Source organism: Petromyzon marinus, chromosome 69 (genome assembly GCF_048934315.1).
Source record: "Petromyzon marinus isolate PM22_M1 ecotype Great Lakes invasive population chromosome 69, UKy_Petmar_22M1.pri1.0, whole genome shotgun sequence".
In the NCBI taxonomy this organism is placed as follows: domain Eukaryota; kingdom Metazoa; phylum Chordata; class Hyperoartia; order Petromyzontiformes; family Petromyzontidae; genus Petromyzon; species Petromyzon marinus.
In genome coordinates this window covers 6750468-6765467 of record NC_133735.1, presented here as the reverse complement: position 1 = coordinate 6765467, position 15000 = coordinate 6750468, and the positions used below count along the sequence as shown (strand labels likewise).

Below are 15000 nucleotides of genomic sequence, written 5' to 3'. Positions count from 1 at the left end.
ATCATTGGCATACATAACGTGGTTGACCAATAGGGAGCCATCCCTTGACCGCATCCAGGCATCGATCAGCCTCCCATTATATCTGTACCAGATGGAAATTCCTCTGGTACAGCCATCAAAGGCTTCATGAACTACATGGTTGAAAAAGATGTTAAATAATGTGGGAGCCAGAGGATATCCCTGTCGCACCCCAAGGTTAACAGGGAATGGCTCCGACTCCCGACCACGTAGTTTTACCCGGATCCGCTCACCATCATGAAGGTCCTTAATGATCGTGAGCAGAGGGTTAGGGACTCCGAAAGAATAACCCAGAGCCCAGGCCTACCGATGGTATCATAGGCCTTGACCAGGTCCATAAAGCAGAGATGTAGGTCTTGTTGGAATTCCCTACACCTCTGCTGTAGCAAACGGACAGAGAATGTGGCATCTGTGCAGGATCGCCCTTTCCTGAAACCACATTGGGGCTCCGCAAGCCTCTCCTCAGCGTGCCTGGCAAGGCGATGTTGAATAATCCTTGCCAGGACCTTTCCCGGCAAACTGAGGAGTGAGATGCCCCTGTAGTTGTTACAGTCTGTGCGGTCCCTATTCTTAAAGAGGGGGACCACAAGGGCATCCTTCCAATCCTGCGGAACCCGTCCAGTGGTCCAGACCGTTGTTATGATGTCATATAGGGCAGTCTGTGCACAAACGCGACCCTCCCTCAGCATTTCGCTTGGGAGATCATCTCTGCCCGGTGCCTTTCCTGGTCTCAGACTCTGGATCACCTTCAGTACTTCCTCAACAGATGGCACCTCAGCCAGCCACTCACAGGGGGTGACTTCTTCCAATATTTGAGGCACCGCAGCCTCAGCAGAGTCATCCCCACTTTGTCCCACGTTGTGTTCCTGGCTTAGGGATTTCCCCTCCCCCAGGACTTCAAAGAAATGCTCAGCAAATCTGCAAACCTGTTCCTGGGGTCAGAGATTGGATCACCGTTTTTTCCCCTAATAATGGTAATAGGTGTGGCGCTGCAGGTTACTTTTTTGATGGAGTTAAATAGGGATTTGTGATCGCGGGCCATTGAGGCAGACTCCATCTCCTCAGCAACCCGCGACCACCACCCATCCTTGCAGCGCCTCACGGCTCTCCGAACCTCCGAGCAAAGGCTGCGGTAAGCCTCCTCATCATCGCAAGCGATGATGAAATTCTCTCTTGCAACTTTCATCAGCTAGATGATACCAGGCCACCTTATATTTGAATGGGGTCCTGGGTGTACACCCACCACCAGAGTGGAAGAATGGCAGGCACATTTTACAGATGACAAGTCGATGGTCAGAGGGGAGATCAGCTCCACGGTAGATCCTGGTGTCAAGGACATGGGCTCGCATCCGCTGTTCTGTCACTATGTAGTCCAGCAGATGTTCTTGCTTGGACCCGGCATGCATCCATGATGTTGTGTGGATGCGCCAATGCCGGAACAGCGTGTTGGTAATTACAAGCCCATGGGCTGCACAAAAATCTAGCAGCCTCCTACCGTTGTTATTGAGCTGATCTGGCCCATGCCTTCAAATCACTCCAGACCAGGTGCCGGCATCATGACCAACTCGGGCATTGAAGTCACCCAACAAGATGACTCTATCCCCAAGGGGCCACTTTAGCAAGCACCTGTGACAGGAGGTCATAGAAGGCATCTGACTCATCGGCTTTGCCTGCATCCCTCCACGGATGTTCGTCTTCAGTGGGGGCATAAGTAACCACGACCACCACTCCTCGCCTCTGGTTGATGGGCGGTACCGGTCCAGCTCCCGACAGAGGAGTGGCAGCCTCTCCTCCGCAGTGAGCATTCGAACATTCCACGTGGCCACCCGTAGTGGCTTTTCGTTGTTTCTGGAGGAGCCCCGAGGGTAGAGATTCAATCTCCTGGCTCAACCAATTGGGGTTTGGCCAGGAGACGTCATAGACGCCTGTCCCCCCGGGGCCTCTGGCACAAGCTTATTAGTTATATATTTTCATTTGTGGTTTAGCGGTAATTAATTGAAGGTGGAGGGGTTACTAACCCCTCGCACCCGTCCAGAGCCCCCGTTTAGCTACTGTGGTGGTCACAGACGCCATGAGGGGAAAGGCCAATGGGAATTGGCCCTCCCGCCCACGGCACTGTCCACGACAGAGTTGCCCGTCCGGCACACACACAGAGAGACACACAGAGAGACACACAGAGAGACACACAGAGAGACACACAGAGAGACACACAGACACACAGAGAGACACACAGAGAGACACACAGACACACACACACACAGAGACACACAGAGAGACACACAGAGAGACACACAGACACACACACACAGACACACACACAGAGACACACACAGACAGACACACAGACACACACACACAGACACACAGACACACACACAGACACAACAACAACAACAACAACTCTACCACACCGATCCTCTCACCTGTTGAGAAGGAGCGCGACGACGATGATGGCAGCGCCTTCACCACGGCCGACACCGTGGGCACCGTGCCACCACCGCCACCACCGCCACCACCGCCACCACCGCCACCACCATCGGGGCATCTCCAAGCTGCCGGCCAGCCGTGGCCGCTCACCATCAGCGCCACCCCCGCCGGCAGGGTCGGACCCCCAGGCCTCACCGCCGCCGGCACCGCCGGCGCCGCCGGTGCCGCCGGTGCCGCCGGTGCCGCCGGTGCCGCCGGAGCCGCCGGAGCCGCCGGAGCCGCCGGAGCCGCCGGCAACCTGGCGCCGGCCGACGCGCTCCTCTGCCGCACCAGCTGCTCCGCGACGGGGTGCGGCCGCCACGGCGCCACCGCCGCCACCGCCGGCTCCTGGTTCGCTTGCGCCGCTCCGGAAGCGGCCTCCAATTTGTCGACCGGCGGCGGCGCCGGCAAAATGACCACCGGTGCACCGTCGCTCGAGACGGACGCCGCAGCCGACGGCGGAGCCGCCGCTGCCGCCGGCACGGCCGTCGGCACGGCCGTCGGCACGGCCGCCGCCGCCGCCGGCGGCACGGAGGGAGGCTCCGCCGGTGGCGTCGCGAGCGGCGCCGGAGCCACGGGGCCACCGGCGAGCGCCGCGATGGCTCGCGCCACGATCGGCGCGAGAGCCGCCGCGACCGACGATTCCGGGGTCTCCCGCTCCACCGGCGGCACGACAACGGCAGCCGCAGCCGGTGGCGGCGGCGGCGCCGGAGCTTCCGTGTGAACCGCGACGCGACTCGGCGGCACCGCCGCCGCCGGGGCCGAACGACGAACCGGAGCCGGCACCGGAACCTCGAACGCCGGCGGCCGCCGCCGCTCGCCCCTCCTCGGGACGGCGGCGACGGCGGTCGCCGGTGCCGCCGCTGCCGCCGCTGCCGCGTCGTTGCCGTTGCCGTTGCCGGCGCGCTTGTGGGTGCGTACGTGGCGCAGCAGGCGCTGCCTCGTCTCGAACACGCGGCCGCAGTCCAGGCACTCCTTCACCGCCGCCGCCGCCGCCGCGCCGGAACTCCTCGGCCGCTTCGCCGCCGTCGGCCCGATCGGCGCGATCGGCACCGCCGCCGGCGCCGCCGCCGGCGGTGCCGGCGGTGGCAGCGGTGGCGGCGCCGGCGCCGGCGGCGGCGCCAGGACAGCGAAGCCGCCGTGCGGCCCCCTGCGCTGGCAGCTGCGCTGGGGCCGCCCGTTCGGCCCCAGCGCCGGCGCCGGCCAGCCGGGGTCGCCGTGGTCCGGCGCCAGCTGGCGCCGCACGCTCAGCGAGATCACGGGGTCCAGGCCGCAAGCCCGCACCGCCGGCGCCGGCAACCGAGCGGCGAGCCCGGCCGGCACCAGCCCGAGACGCACCAGGAAGTTCACCTTCTCCGGGTTGCCGCCGCCGGATCCACGCTTGTCACCGCGGCTCGCCCGCCGCTCTGGCGTCGGCGCCGGCACCGCCGGCGCCGTCGCCGGCGCCGACGCCGCCGCCTTGCTCCTGGCTCTGGTCGTCGGCGGCTGCGGCGGCTCCGGCGGCGTCGTCGCCGCCGCCGACGTCCTTCCGGTCAGCCCGCCGACGGACACGAGCAGGCGGCGGCTCCTCGTCATCGGCACGCCGGCGCCGAGCGGTGCCGGCGCCGGGCCCCGCGAACGCGTCGCCCGCGGGGGCGCCGGATCGCCGCCGGCGCCGCCCGGCTCCCCGTCGCCTTCGGACCGCCGGCCGTCGGCCCTCCGCGACCGCTTGGTCGCGCCGGGAAGGAGGCGTCTCGCCGAATCCCGCGGCCCGCCATCGGGAGCCGCCCCGGCCTTGTCGTGCCGGGCCGGCGCCGGCGCCGGCGCCCCGCCTCCGCCGCCTTGCTGCCGGTCGGACCCCAAGGCCACGAGCGTCCGGGCCGCTTCCAGCAAACTCCCCGCCGACCCGCCTCCGCCGCCTCCTCCTCCTCCTCCTCCATCCACCTCCTCCGCCTCCTCCACCTCCTCCGCCTCCTCGGTTGACGAGATCACCGTCACGTCGGCGTCGTCGGCGTCGTCGGCGTCGCCGGCGCGCGACGTGAACCTGGCGCAGCGCCCCCCCCCCTCTCCCTCCCCCCCTCCCCCCCCCGCCCCGGCACCGCCGAGCCGTCGCCTGCAGCGCCGCCGGTGCTCGCGCAGCGCCGAGCCGAGCCGGAAGCCGCGGCCACAGACCCCGCACGTGGTGCGTGCCGGGGCCGGCGGCGGCGGCGGCGGCGACGACGAGACGACGATGACCAGGTCGTCGTCGTCGGCGTCGGCGTCGGCGCCGGTCCACTTTGCCGGCTCCTCCGGCATGTCGCTCGCGGTGGGTCGCCGGTGACGCCGGTGACGCCGGTGGGAGCCGGTGGGAGCGGTGAGAGCGGCGGTGGCGGTGGGAGCCGAGCTGCTAGCAGAGCCGGCGCCCGACCTCACATCTCCGGAAAAGGCGGCCGCCACCGGCGCCGGGCTGCCGGCTCGGTTAGCTTGCTGGCCTCAGAGGCGGCGGCGAGGAGTCGGTGAGTTCAGTGGCGAGTCCTCGGTGTGGCGAGTCCTCGGTGAGTCCAGCGACGAGTCCTCGGTGAGCCCAGTGACGAGTCCTTGGCGAGTCCTCGGTGGTCTTCGGTGAGTCCAGCGAGGAGTCCTTGGCGAGTCCAGCGACGAGTCCTCGTTGGTCCTCGGTGAGTCCAGCGACGAGTCCTTGGCGAGTCCAGCGACGAGTCCTCGTTGGTCCTCGGTGAGCCCAGTGACGAGTCCTCGGTGAGCTCAGTGATGAGTCCTCGATGCAGCGAGTCCTTGGCGAGTCCTCGGTGAGTCCAGCGACGAGCCCTCGGTGAGTCCAGTCACGAGTCCTTGGCGAGTCCAGCGACGAGTCCTCGTTGGTCCTCGGTGGGCCCAGCGAGGAGTCCTTGGCGAGTCCTCGGTGAGTCCAGTCACGAGTCCTTGGCGAGTCCAGCGACGAGTCCTCGTTGGTCCTCGGTGAGCCCAGCGACGAGTCCTTGGCGAGTCCTCGGTGAGTCCAGCGAGGAGCCCTTGGTGAGTTCGGCGGCGAGTTGAAAGCTGGGCTCAGCCGGCGAGTTCAGAGGCAACTCATTTGTGCGTTCATTAAAAAGATAAAAAGAAGACCGCTAAATATCCATAGCCCTTGAAACGACGACGTTGCCGGCCACAAGGGGCGTGGTGTCCGTGCCAGGCACGGTGCACGCAGGGAGAGGCCTGCGGGAGACAGAACGGGGGCGGGGGTGGGGGGGGGAAGATCGGGTACGGAATCTCCCAGACACGGAGCCGCAGAGGGAATTATACTTAACAAGCAGTCGCTGTGAGTCTATGGGTCTCTGTGTGTGATGAGTCTATGGGTCTCTGTGTGATGAGTCTATGGGTCTCTGTGTGGTGAGTCTATGGGTCTCTGTGTGGTGAGTCTGTGGGTCTCTGTGTGTGTGGTGAGTTTATGGGTCTGTGTGTGATGAGTCTATGGGTCTCTGTGTGTGTGTGAGTCTATGGGTATCTGTGTGTGATGAGTCTATGGGTCTCTGTGTGTGTGATGAGTCTATGGGTCTCTGTGTGTGTGTGATGAGTCTATGAGTCTGTGTGTGTGTGATGAGTCTATGTGTCTCTGTGTGTGTGATAAGTAGTATGGGTCTCTGTGTGTGATGAGTCTATGGATATCTGTGTGTGATGAGTCTGTGGGTCTGTGTGTGTGTGATGAGTCTATGGGTCTACGTGTGTGTGATGAGTCTATGGGTCTCTGTGTGTGATAAGTCTATGTGTGATGAGTCTGTGTGTGATGAGTCTATGGGTCTGGGTGTGTGTGTGATGAGTCTATGGGTCTCTGTGTGTGATGAGTCTATGGGTATATCTGTGTGTGATGAGTCTATGGGTCTGTGTGTGTGTGTGATGAGTCTGTGTGTGATGAGTCTGTGTATGTGTGTGATGAGTCTATGGGTCTGTGTGTGTGTGATGAGTCTGTGTGTGTGTGTGTGGTGAGTCTGTGTGTGTGTGCGTGATGAATCTCTGTGTGTGTAATGAGTCTGTGTGTGTGATGAGTCTGTGTGTGTGATGAGCCTCTGTGTGTGTGATGAGTCTATGGGTCTCTGTGTGTGTGTGTGATGAGTGTGTGTGTGATGCGTGTGTGTGTGATGAGTGTGTGTGTGATGAGTCTCTGTGTGTGTGTGATGAGTCTCTGTGTGTGTGATGAGTGTGTGTGTGATGTGTGTGTGATGAGTCTCTGTGTGTGTGATGAGTGTGTGTGTGATGTGTGTGTGATGAGTCTCTGTGTGTGTGATGAGTGTGTGTGTGATGTGTGTGTGATGAGTCTCTGTGTGTGTGTGATGAGTGTGTGTGTGATGAGTGTGTGTGTGTGATGAGTGTGTGTGTGATGAGTGTGTGTGTGATGAGTGTGTGTGTGATGAGTGTGTGTGTGATGAGTGTGTGTGTGATGAGTGTGTGTGTGATGAGTCTGTGTGTGTGTGTGTGATGAGTGTGTGTGTGATGAGTGTGTGTGTGATGAGTGTGATGAGTGTGTGTGTGATGAGTCTGTGTGTGTGTGATGAGTGTGTGTGTGATGAGTCTCTGTGTGTGTGTGATGAGTGTGTGTGTGATGAGTGTGTGTGTGATGAGTCTGTGTGTGTGTGTGATGAGTGTGTGTGTGATGAGTGTGTGTGTGATGAGTGTGTGTGTGTGTGATGAGTGTGTGTGTGATGAGTCTGTGTGTGTGATGAGTCTGTGTGTGTGTGTGATGAGTCTGTGTGTGTGTGTGTGATGAGTGTGTGTGTGATGAGTGTGTGTGTGATGAGTCTGTGTGTGTGTGTGTGATGAGTGTGTGTGTGATGAGTGTGTGTGTGTGTTGACTAAGGCTGCGTCAAGTGAGGCGTGTCACAGCAGTAGACAACTTCTCTAAGGGCGTCAACTCAACTCTGACTATTCTACCCCTCGTGGTGACTCCGTTAGGGTCGTGAAGCTCCCAACTACGGAGTTGTCTCTGCAGCGACCCATCGTAGTCGTCATTACAGACCCACAGAGACGCACAGAGACACACAGAGATACATAGAGACAGTTACACATAGAGACACATAGAGACGCACAGAGACACACAGAGACACATAGAGACACACAGAGACACACAGAGACACACAGAAATACACAGTGACACACAGAGATACATAGAGACACACAGAGACCCAGAGACACACAGAGACCCAGAGAGATACAAAGAGACCCACAGAGACACAGAGACACACAGAGATACATAGAGACACATAGAGATACACAGAGACACACAGAGATACACAGAGACACATAGAGACACACAGAGATACACAGAGACACACAGAGATACACAGAGACCCACAGAGATACATAGATACCCACAGAGACACACAGAGATACACAGAGACCCACAGAGATACATAGAGACACACAGAGATACACAGAGACACACAGAGATACACAGAGACACATAGAGACACACAGAGATACACAGAGACACACAGAGATACACAGAGACCCACAGAGATACATAGATACCCACAGAGACCCACAGAGATACACAGAGACCCACAGAGATACATAGAGACACACAGAGATACACAGAGACACATAGAGACACACAGAGATACACAGAGACACACAGAGATACACAGAGACCCACAGAGATACATAGATACCCACAGAGACCCACAGAGATACACAGAGACCCACAGAGATACATAGAGACACACAGATACACAGAGACACATAGAGACCCACAGAGATACATAGAGACCCACAGAGATACACAGAGACACATAGAGACCCATAGAGACCCACAGAGATACACAGAGACCCACAGAGACCCACAGAGATACATAGAGACCCACAGAGACACAGAGACACACAGAGATACACAGAGACACACAGAGATACATAGAGACCCACAGAGATACACAGAGACCCATAGAGATACACATAGACCCACAGAGATACACAGAGACACAGAGACCCACAGAGACCCACAGAGATACACAGAGACGCACAGAGACACACAGAGATACACAGAGACACACAGAGACATAGAGACCCACAGAGATAGAGACACACAGAGACACACAGAGACACACAGAGGCACATAGAGACACAGAGATACACAGAGACACACAGAGACCAAACATCGCCACTGGGGAGACAAAGGCGGTCGGGCGTGGTGCTGGCCACCCACCCCTTCTGTGTATGCCACAGTGCCGGTAGCCTTCATACACAGCGCTGTTCGCTAACAGCACTTGCCCCTACAGTCTGGTAGAGGCTACACGGGGGATCTTTGTCTTTGTTACGCGTGTGTGTGTACGTGTGTCTGTGTGTCTGTGTGTGTACGTGTGTGTGTGTCTGTGTGTGTGTCTGTGTGTGTACGTGTGTCTGTGTGTGTACGTGTGTCTGTGTGTGTGTCTGTGTGTGTTCGTGTGTGTGTACATGTGTGTGTGTGTGTCCGTGTGTGTACGTGTGTGTCCGTGTGTCTTTGTGTATCCGTGTGTGTGCCCGTGTTTGTGTGACCGTGTGGGAACGTGTGTGTCTGTGTGTGTGTCTGTGACCGTGTGTGTCTGTGTGTGTGTGTCTGTGTGTGTGTGTGTGTCTGTGTATGTATGTGTGTATGTATGTGTGTATGTGTGTCTGTATGTGTGTCTGTGTGTGTGTGTCTGAGCCCACATCTGGAACATGGAACAGAGGAAGGAATTCATCACCGCCCACTTTTAGTGCAAACGCAGACACACACACAGACGCACATTCACACACATACACACACACAGAGACATACATACATTCACAGACACACACACATACATTCACACACACACATACATTCACACACACACACAGACGCACATTCACAGAGACACATTCACACACACAGAGACATATGTACATTCAGAGACACACACATACATTAACACACGTACATTAACACAGACACACACATTCACACACACACACAGAGACACACATACATTCACACAGACACACAGAGAGACACACACATTCACAAACACTCACACACATTCACAAACACACAGACGCACATTCACAGAGACACATTCACACACACAGAGACATACATACATTCAGAGACACACATACATTAACACACATTCACACAGACACAGAGAAACACACATTCACAAACACTCACTCACACATACACTCACAAACACTCACACACACGCACTCACTCACTCACAAACACTCACTCACAAACACTCACTCACACACACAAAGACAAAGATCCCCCATATAGCCTTAACAGACTGTAGGGGCAAGTGCTGTTAGCGAGCACCTATGAAGGCCGGAACGGTACACGAGGGGGTGGGTGGCCAGCACCACGCCCGACCGCCTTTGTCTCCCCAGTGGTAATGTTTACACACCGCAAAAGGTACTCATTTGAGGCTGAGTCGACCTAGGGGAGGCCCGGGACCGGTTCAGATAATCGTCACTGGTGTTGGCCGTGAGCGGGAATCGAACCCGGGTCGCCAGGTTCATAGCGCAGCGTAGCGCTAACCACTACACCCACCGCTCCCCACACTCACAAACACTCACACACACTCACACACACACCTACACTAACTCACAAACACACACACTCACAAACACACACACACAAACACTCACACACACACACCCACAAACACACACACACTCACACACACACACAAACACTCACACACTCACACACACACACACCCACAAACACTCACACACACACCCACAAATACTCACACACTCACACACACACACAAACACTCACACACTCACACACTCACACACACACACACACCACACTCACAAACACACACACAAACACCCACAAACACTCACACACACTCACACACTCACACACACCCACAAACACTCACACACTCACACACACACACTCCACACTCACAAACACACACACACTCCACACTCACAAACACTCACACACACACAAACACTCACACTCACTCTCACAAACACTCACACTCACTCACAAACACTCACTCACACTCACTCACAAACACTAACTCACACACACTCACCCACACTAACTCACACACACTCACCCACACTAACTCACACACACTCACCCACACTAACTCACACACACTCACCCACACTAACTCACACACACTCACCCACACTAACTCACACACACACTCACCCACACTCACACACACCCACAAACACTCACACACACTCTCACAAACACTAACTCACACTCACTCACAAACACTCACAAACACTCACAAACACTCACACAAAAACACTCACAAACACTCACAAACAACTCACACTCACAAACACTCACACTCACTCACTCACACACTCACAAACAACTCACACTCACTGACACAAACACTCACACTCACTCACACAAACACTCACACACCCTCTCACGCTCACTCACACACACACAAACACTCACACTCACTCACACACTCACTGACACAAACACTCACAAACACTAACTCACCATCACAAACACTAACTCACCCTCACTCACACACTCACTCACTGACACAAACACTCACAAACACACACTCACTCACAAACACTCACACTCACTCACAAACACTCACACTCACTCACATACACACAAACACTCACTCACTCACACACTCACAAACACTCACCCTCTCACTCACACTCACTGACACACACACAAACACTCACAAACACACACACACTCACCCTCTCACACTCACTGACACACACACACAAACACACACTCACAAACACACACTCACCCTCTCACTCACACACACAAACACTCACACACACTCACTGACACTCACACACACTCACTGACACTCACACACACACACTCACAAACACACACTCACAAACACACACTCACAAACACACACTCACCCTCTCACGCTCACATTCCCTCTCCCTGACACACCCCCCCCACATTCTCCAACACACGTACACACACACACAGACAAGAGACAAAGATCCCCCGTGTAGCCTGTAGCAGACTGTAGGGGCAAGTGCTCACACAAACAGACAAAGACACACACAGACACATAGACATACAGACAACACACACAGTCATCAAATCGTACACACACACAGACAAGAGACAAAGATCCCCCGTGTAGCCTGTAACATACTGTAGGGGCAAGTGCTCACACACACAAAGACACAGACACATAGACATACAGACAAACACACAGTCATCAAATCGTACACACACACGCACACAAAGACAAAGATCCCCCGTGTAGCCTGTAACAGACTGTAGGGGCAAGTGCTCACACACACAGACAAAGACACACACAGACACATAGACATACAGACAAACACACACAGTCATCAAATCGTACACACACACACAGACAAGAGACAAAGATCCCCGTGTAGCCTGTAGCAGACTGTAGGGGCAAGTGCTCACACACACAAAGACACACACAGACACATAGACATACAGACAACACACACAGTCATAAAATCGTACACACACACGCACACAAAGACAAAGATCCCCCGTGTAGCCTGTAACAGACTGTAGGGGCAAGTGCTCACACACACAGACAAAGACACACACAGACACATAGACATACAGACAAACACACAGTCATCAAATCGTACACACACACACAGACAAGAGACAAAGATCCCCCGTGTAGCCTGTAACAGACTGTAGGGGCAAGTGCTCACACAGACAAAGACACACACAGACACATAGACATACAGACAAACACACAGTCATCAAATCGTACACACACACAGACAAGAGACAAAGATCCCCCGTGTAGCCTGTAACAGACTGTAGGGGCAAGTGCTCACACAGACAAAGACACACACAGACACATAGACATACAGACAACACACACAGTCATAAAATCGTACACACACGCACACAAAGACAAAGATCCCCCATGTAGCCTGTAACAGACTGTAGGGGCAAGTGCTCACACACACAGACAAAGACACACACAGACACATAGACATACAGACAAACACACACAGTCATAAAATCGTACACACACACGCACACAAAGACAAAGGTCCCCCGTATAGCCTGTAACAGACTGTAGGGGCAAGTGCTGTTAGCGAGCACCTATGAAGGCCGGTAACGGTACACGAGGGGGTGGGTGGCCAGCACCACGCCCGGCCGCCTTTGTCTCTCCCTCGGTGACACCCAATACTGGTACACAGACACACACACACAGACACACACACAGACATACACACCACACACAGTCATCAAATCATACACACACACAAAGACAAACAGACACACACACAGACACACACACAGACATACACACCACACACAGTCATCAAATAATACACACACAAAGACACACACAGACACACACATAGACACACACACGCACAAAGTCATCAAATAATACAAAGACACACAGACACAGACATACACACCACACACAGTCATCAAATCATGCACACACACAAAGACACACAGACACACACAGACACACACATAGACACACACACGCACAAAGTCATAAAATAATACAAAGACACACACACAGACATACACACCACACACAGTCATCAAATCATACACACACACACAAAGACACACACACGCACAAAGTCATCAAATAATACAACGACACACAGACATACACACCACACAGTCATCAAATCATACACACACACACAAAGACACACATAGACACACACAGACGTACATACAGACAGACACACACACAATCATCAAATAATTCACACACAAAGACAAAGATGTCCAGTGTAGCCTGCAACAGACTGCAGGGGCAAGTGCTCACACACACAAACACACACACACACAAAGACACACAGACACACACAAACGCACACAGTCATGAAATCATACACGCACACACAGACACACACACAATCATAATATAATACACAAACACACACAGACAAAGATTTCCAGCGTAGCCTTTAACAGACTGTAGAGGCAAGTGCTCAGACAAAGACACACACAGACACACAGACAGACACACACACAGACACACACAGACACAGAGACCAGTTGCGGTGACGTGTTACCACAGTGCTTGTGCCAGGCTAGGTGCACGACGCCGACTTCCACGTGAAGACCACGTGAAGACCACGTGCTAGGCATACACCCACACACCCCGTGAAAAGGCCCTTAATGCATAACACGTGTTGTCAATTACTCCTCCACCCACCCACCCACCAACCCATACAATCCACCCACCCACCAAACCATACAATCCACCCACCCACCCATCCAACCACTCACCCACACAATCCACCCACCCATCCACCCAATCCACCCACCCACCCACACAATCCACCCACCCACCCACACAATCCACCCACCCATCCACCCAATCCACCCACCCACCCACACAATCCACCCACCCATACAATCCACCATCCCACCCATACAATCCACCCACCCACACAATCCACCCACCCACACAATCCACCCACCCATACACCCAATCCACCCACCCACCCACACAATCCACCCACCCACCCACACAATCCACCCACCCACACACTCCACCCACCCACCCACACAATCCACCCACCCATCCACCCAATCCACCCACCCAATCCACCCATCCATCCACCCATACAATCCACCCACCCACCCACACACTCCACCCACCCACACAATCCACCCACCCATCCACCCAATCCACCCACCCACCCACACAATCCACCCACCCACACAATCCACCCACCCACCCACACAATCCACCCACCCACCCACACAATCCACCCACCCATACAATCCACCCACCCATCCACCCAATCCACCCACCCACACAATCCACCCACCCATACAATCCACCCACCCATCAAACCATACAATCCACCATCCCACCCATACAATCCACCCACCCACACAATCCACCCACCCATACACCCAATCCACCCACCCACCCATACAATCCACCCACCCATACAATCCACCCACCCACCAAACCATACAATCCACCCACCCACCCATACAATCCACCCACCCATACAATCCACCCATCCATACAATCCACCCACCCACCCACACAATCCACCCACCCATACAATCCACCCACCCACCCACACAATCCACCCACCCACCCACACAATCCACCCACCCATACAATCCACCCACGCACACAATTCACCCACCCACCCACACAATTCACCCACCTACCCACACAATTCACCCACCCACACAATCCACCCACCCACCCACACAATCCACCCACCCACACAATCCACCCACCCACCCACACAATCCACCCACCCACACAATTCACCCACCCACCCACACAATCCACCCACCCATACAATCCACCCACCCACCCATACCAGCTTAAGCTACGTTAGTTGTTTAAACCAGCTTAAGCTATGCTAGTTAGTTAGTTGTTTAAATCAGCTTAAGCGACGTTAGTTAGTTAGTTATTTAAACCAGCTTAAGCTACGATAGGTAGTTGTTTAAACCAGCTTAAGCTACGATAGGTAGTTGTTTAAACCAGCTTAAGCTACGTTAGTTAGTTATTTAAACCAGCTTAAGCTACGATAGGTAGTTGTTTAAACCAGCTTAAGCTACGTTAGTTAGTTGTTTAAATCAGCTTA

General features: G+C 55.1%; 2 protein-coding genes across 2 annotated transcripts in view; both read right to left on the bottom strand.

Annotated features, from left to right (window-relative positions):
* Window positions 1-15000, bottom strand: part of LOC142906732 (uncharacterized) — a 54622-nt gene that overhangs the window by 6235 nt on the left and 33387 nt on the right. Inside the window, exon 3 of the mRNA XM_076055124.1 lies at window positions 2442-5655. Coding sequence (XP_075911239.1) covers window positions 2442-4758 — 2317 coding nt within the window. The 5' untranslated portion in view covers window positions 4759-5655. The remainder of the gene's footprint in view (window positions 1-2441; window positions 5656-15000) is intronic.
* Window positions 4922-15000, bottom strand: part of LOC142906731 (uncharacterized) — a gene marked incomplete at its 5' end in the record, with an annotated part of 80701 nt that continues 70622 nt past the window's right edge. Inside the window, 2 exons of the mRNA XM_076055123.1 lie at window positions 4922-5499; window positions 5603-5655. Coding sequence (XP_075911238.1) covers window positions 4922-5499; window positions 5603-5655 — 631 coding nt within the window. The remainder of the gene's footprint in view (window positions 5500-5602; window positions 5656-15000) is intronic.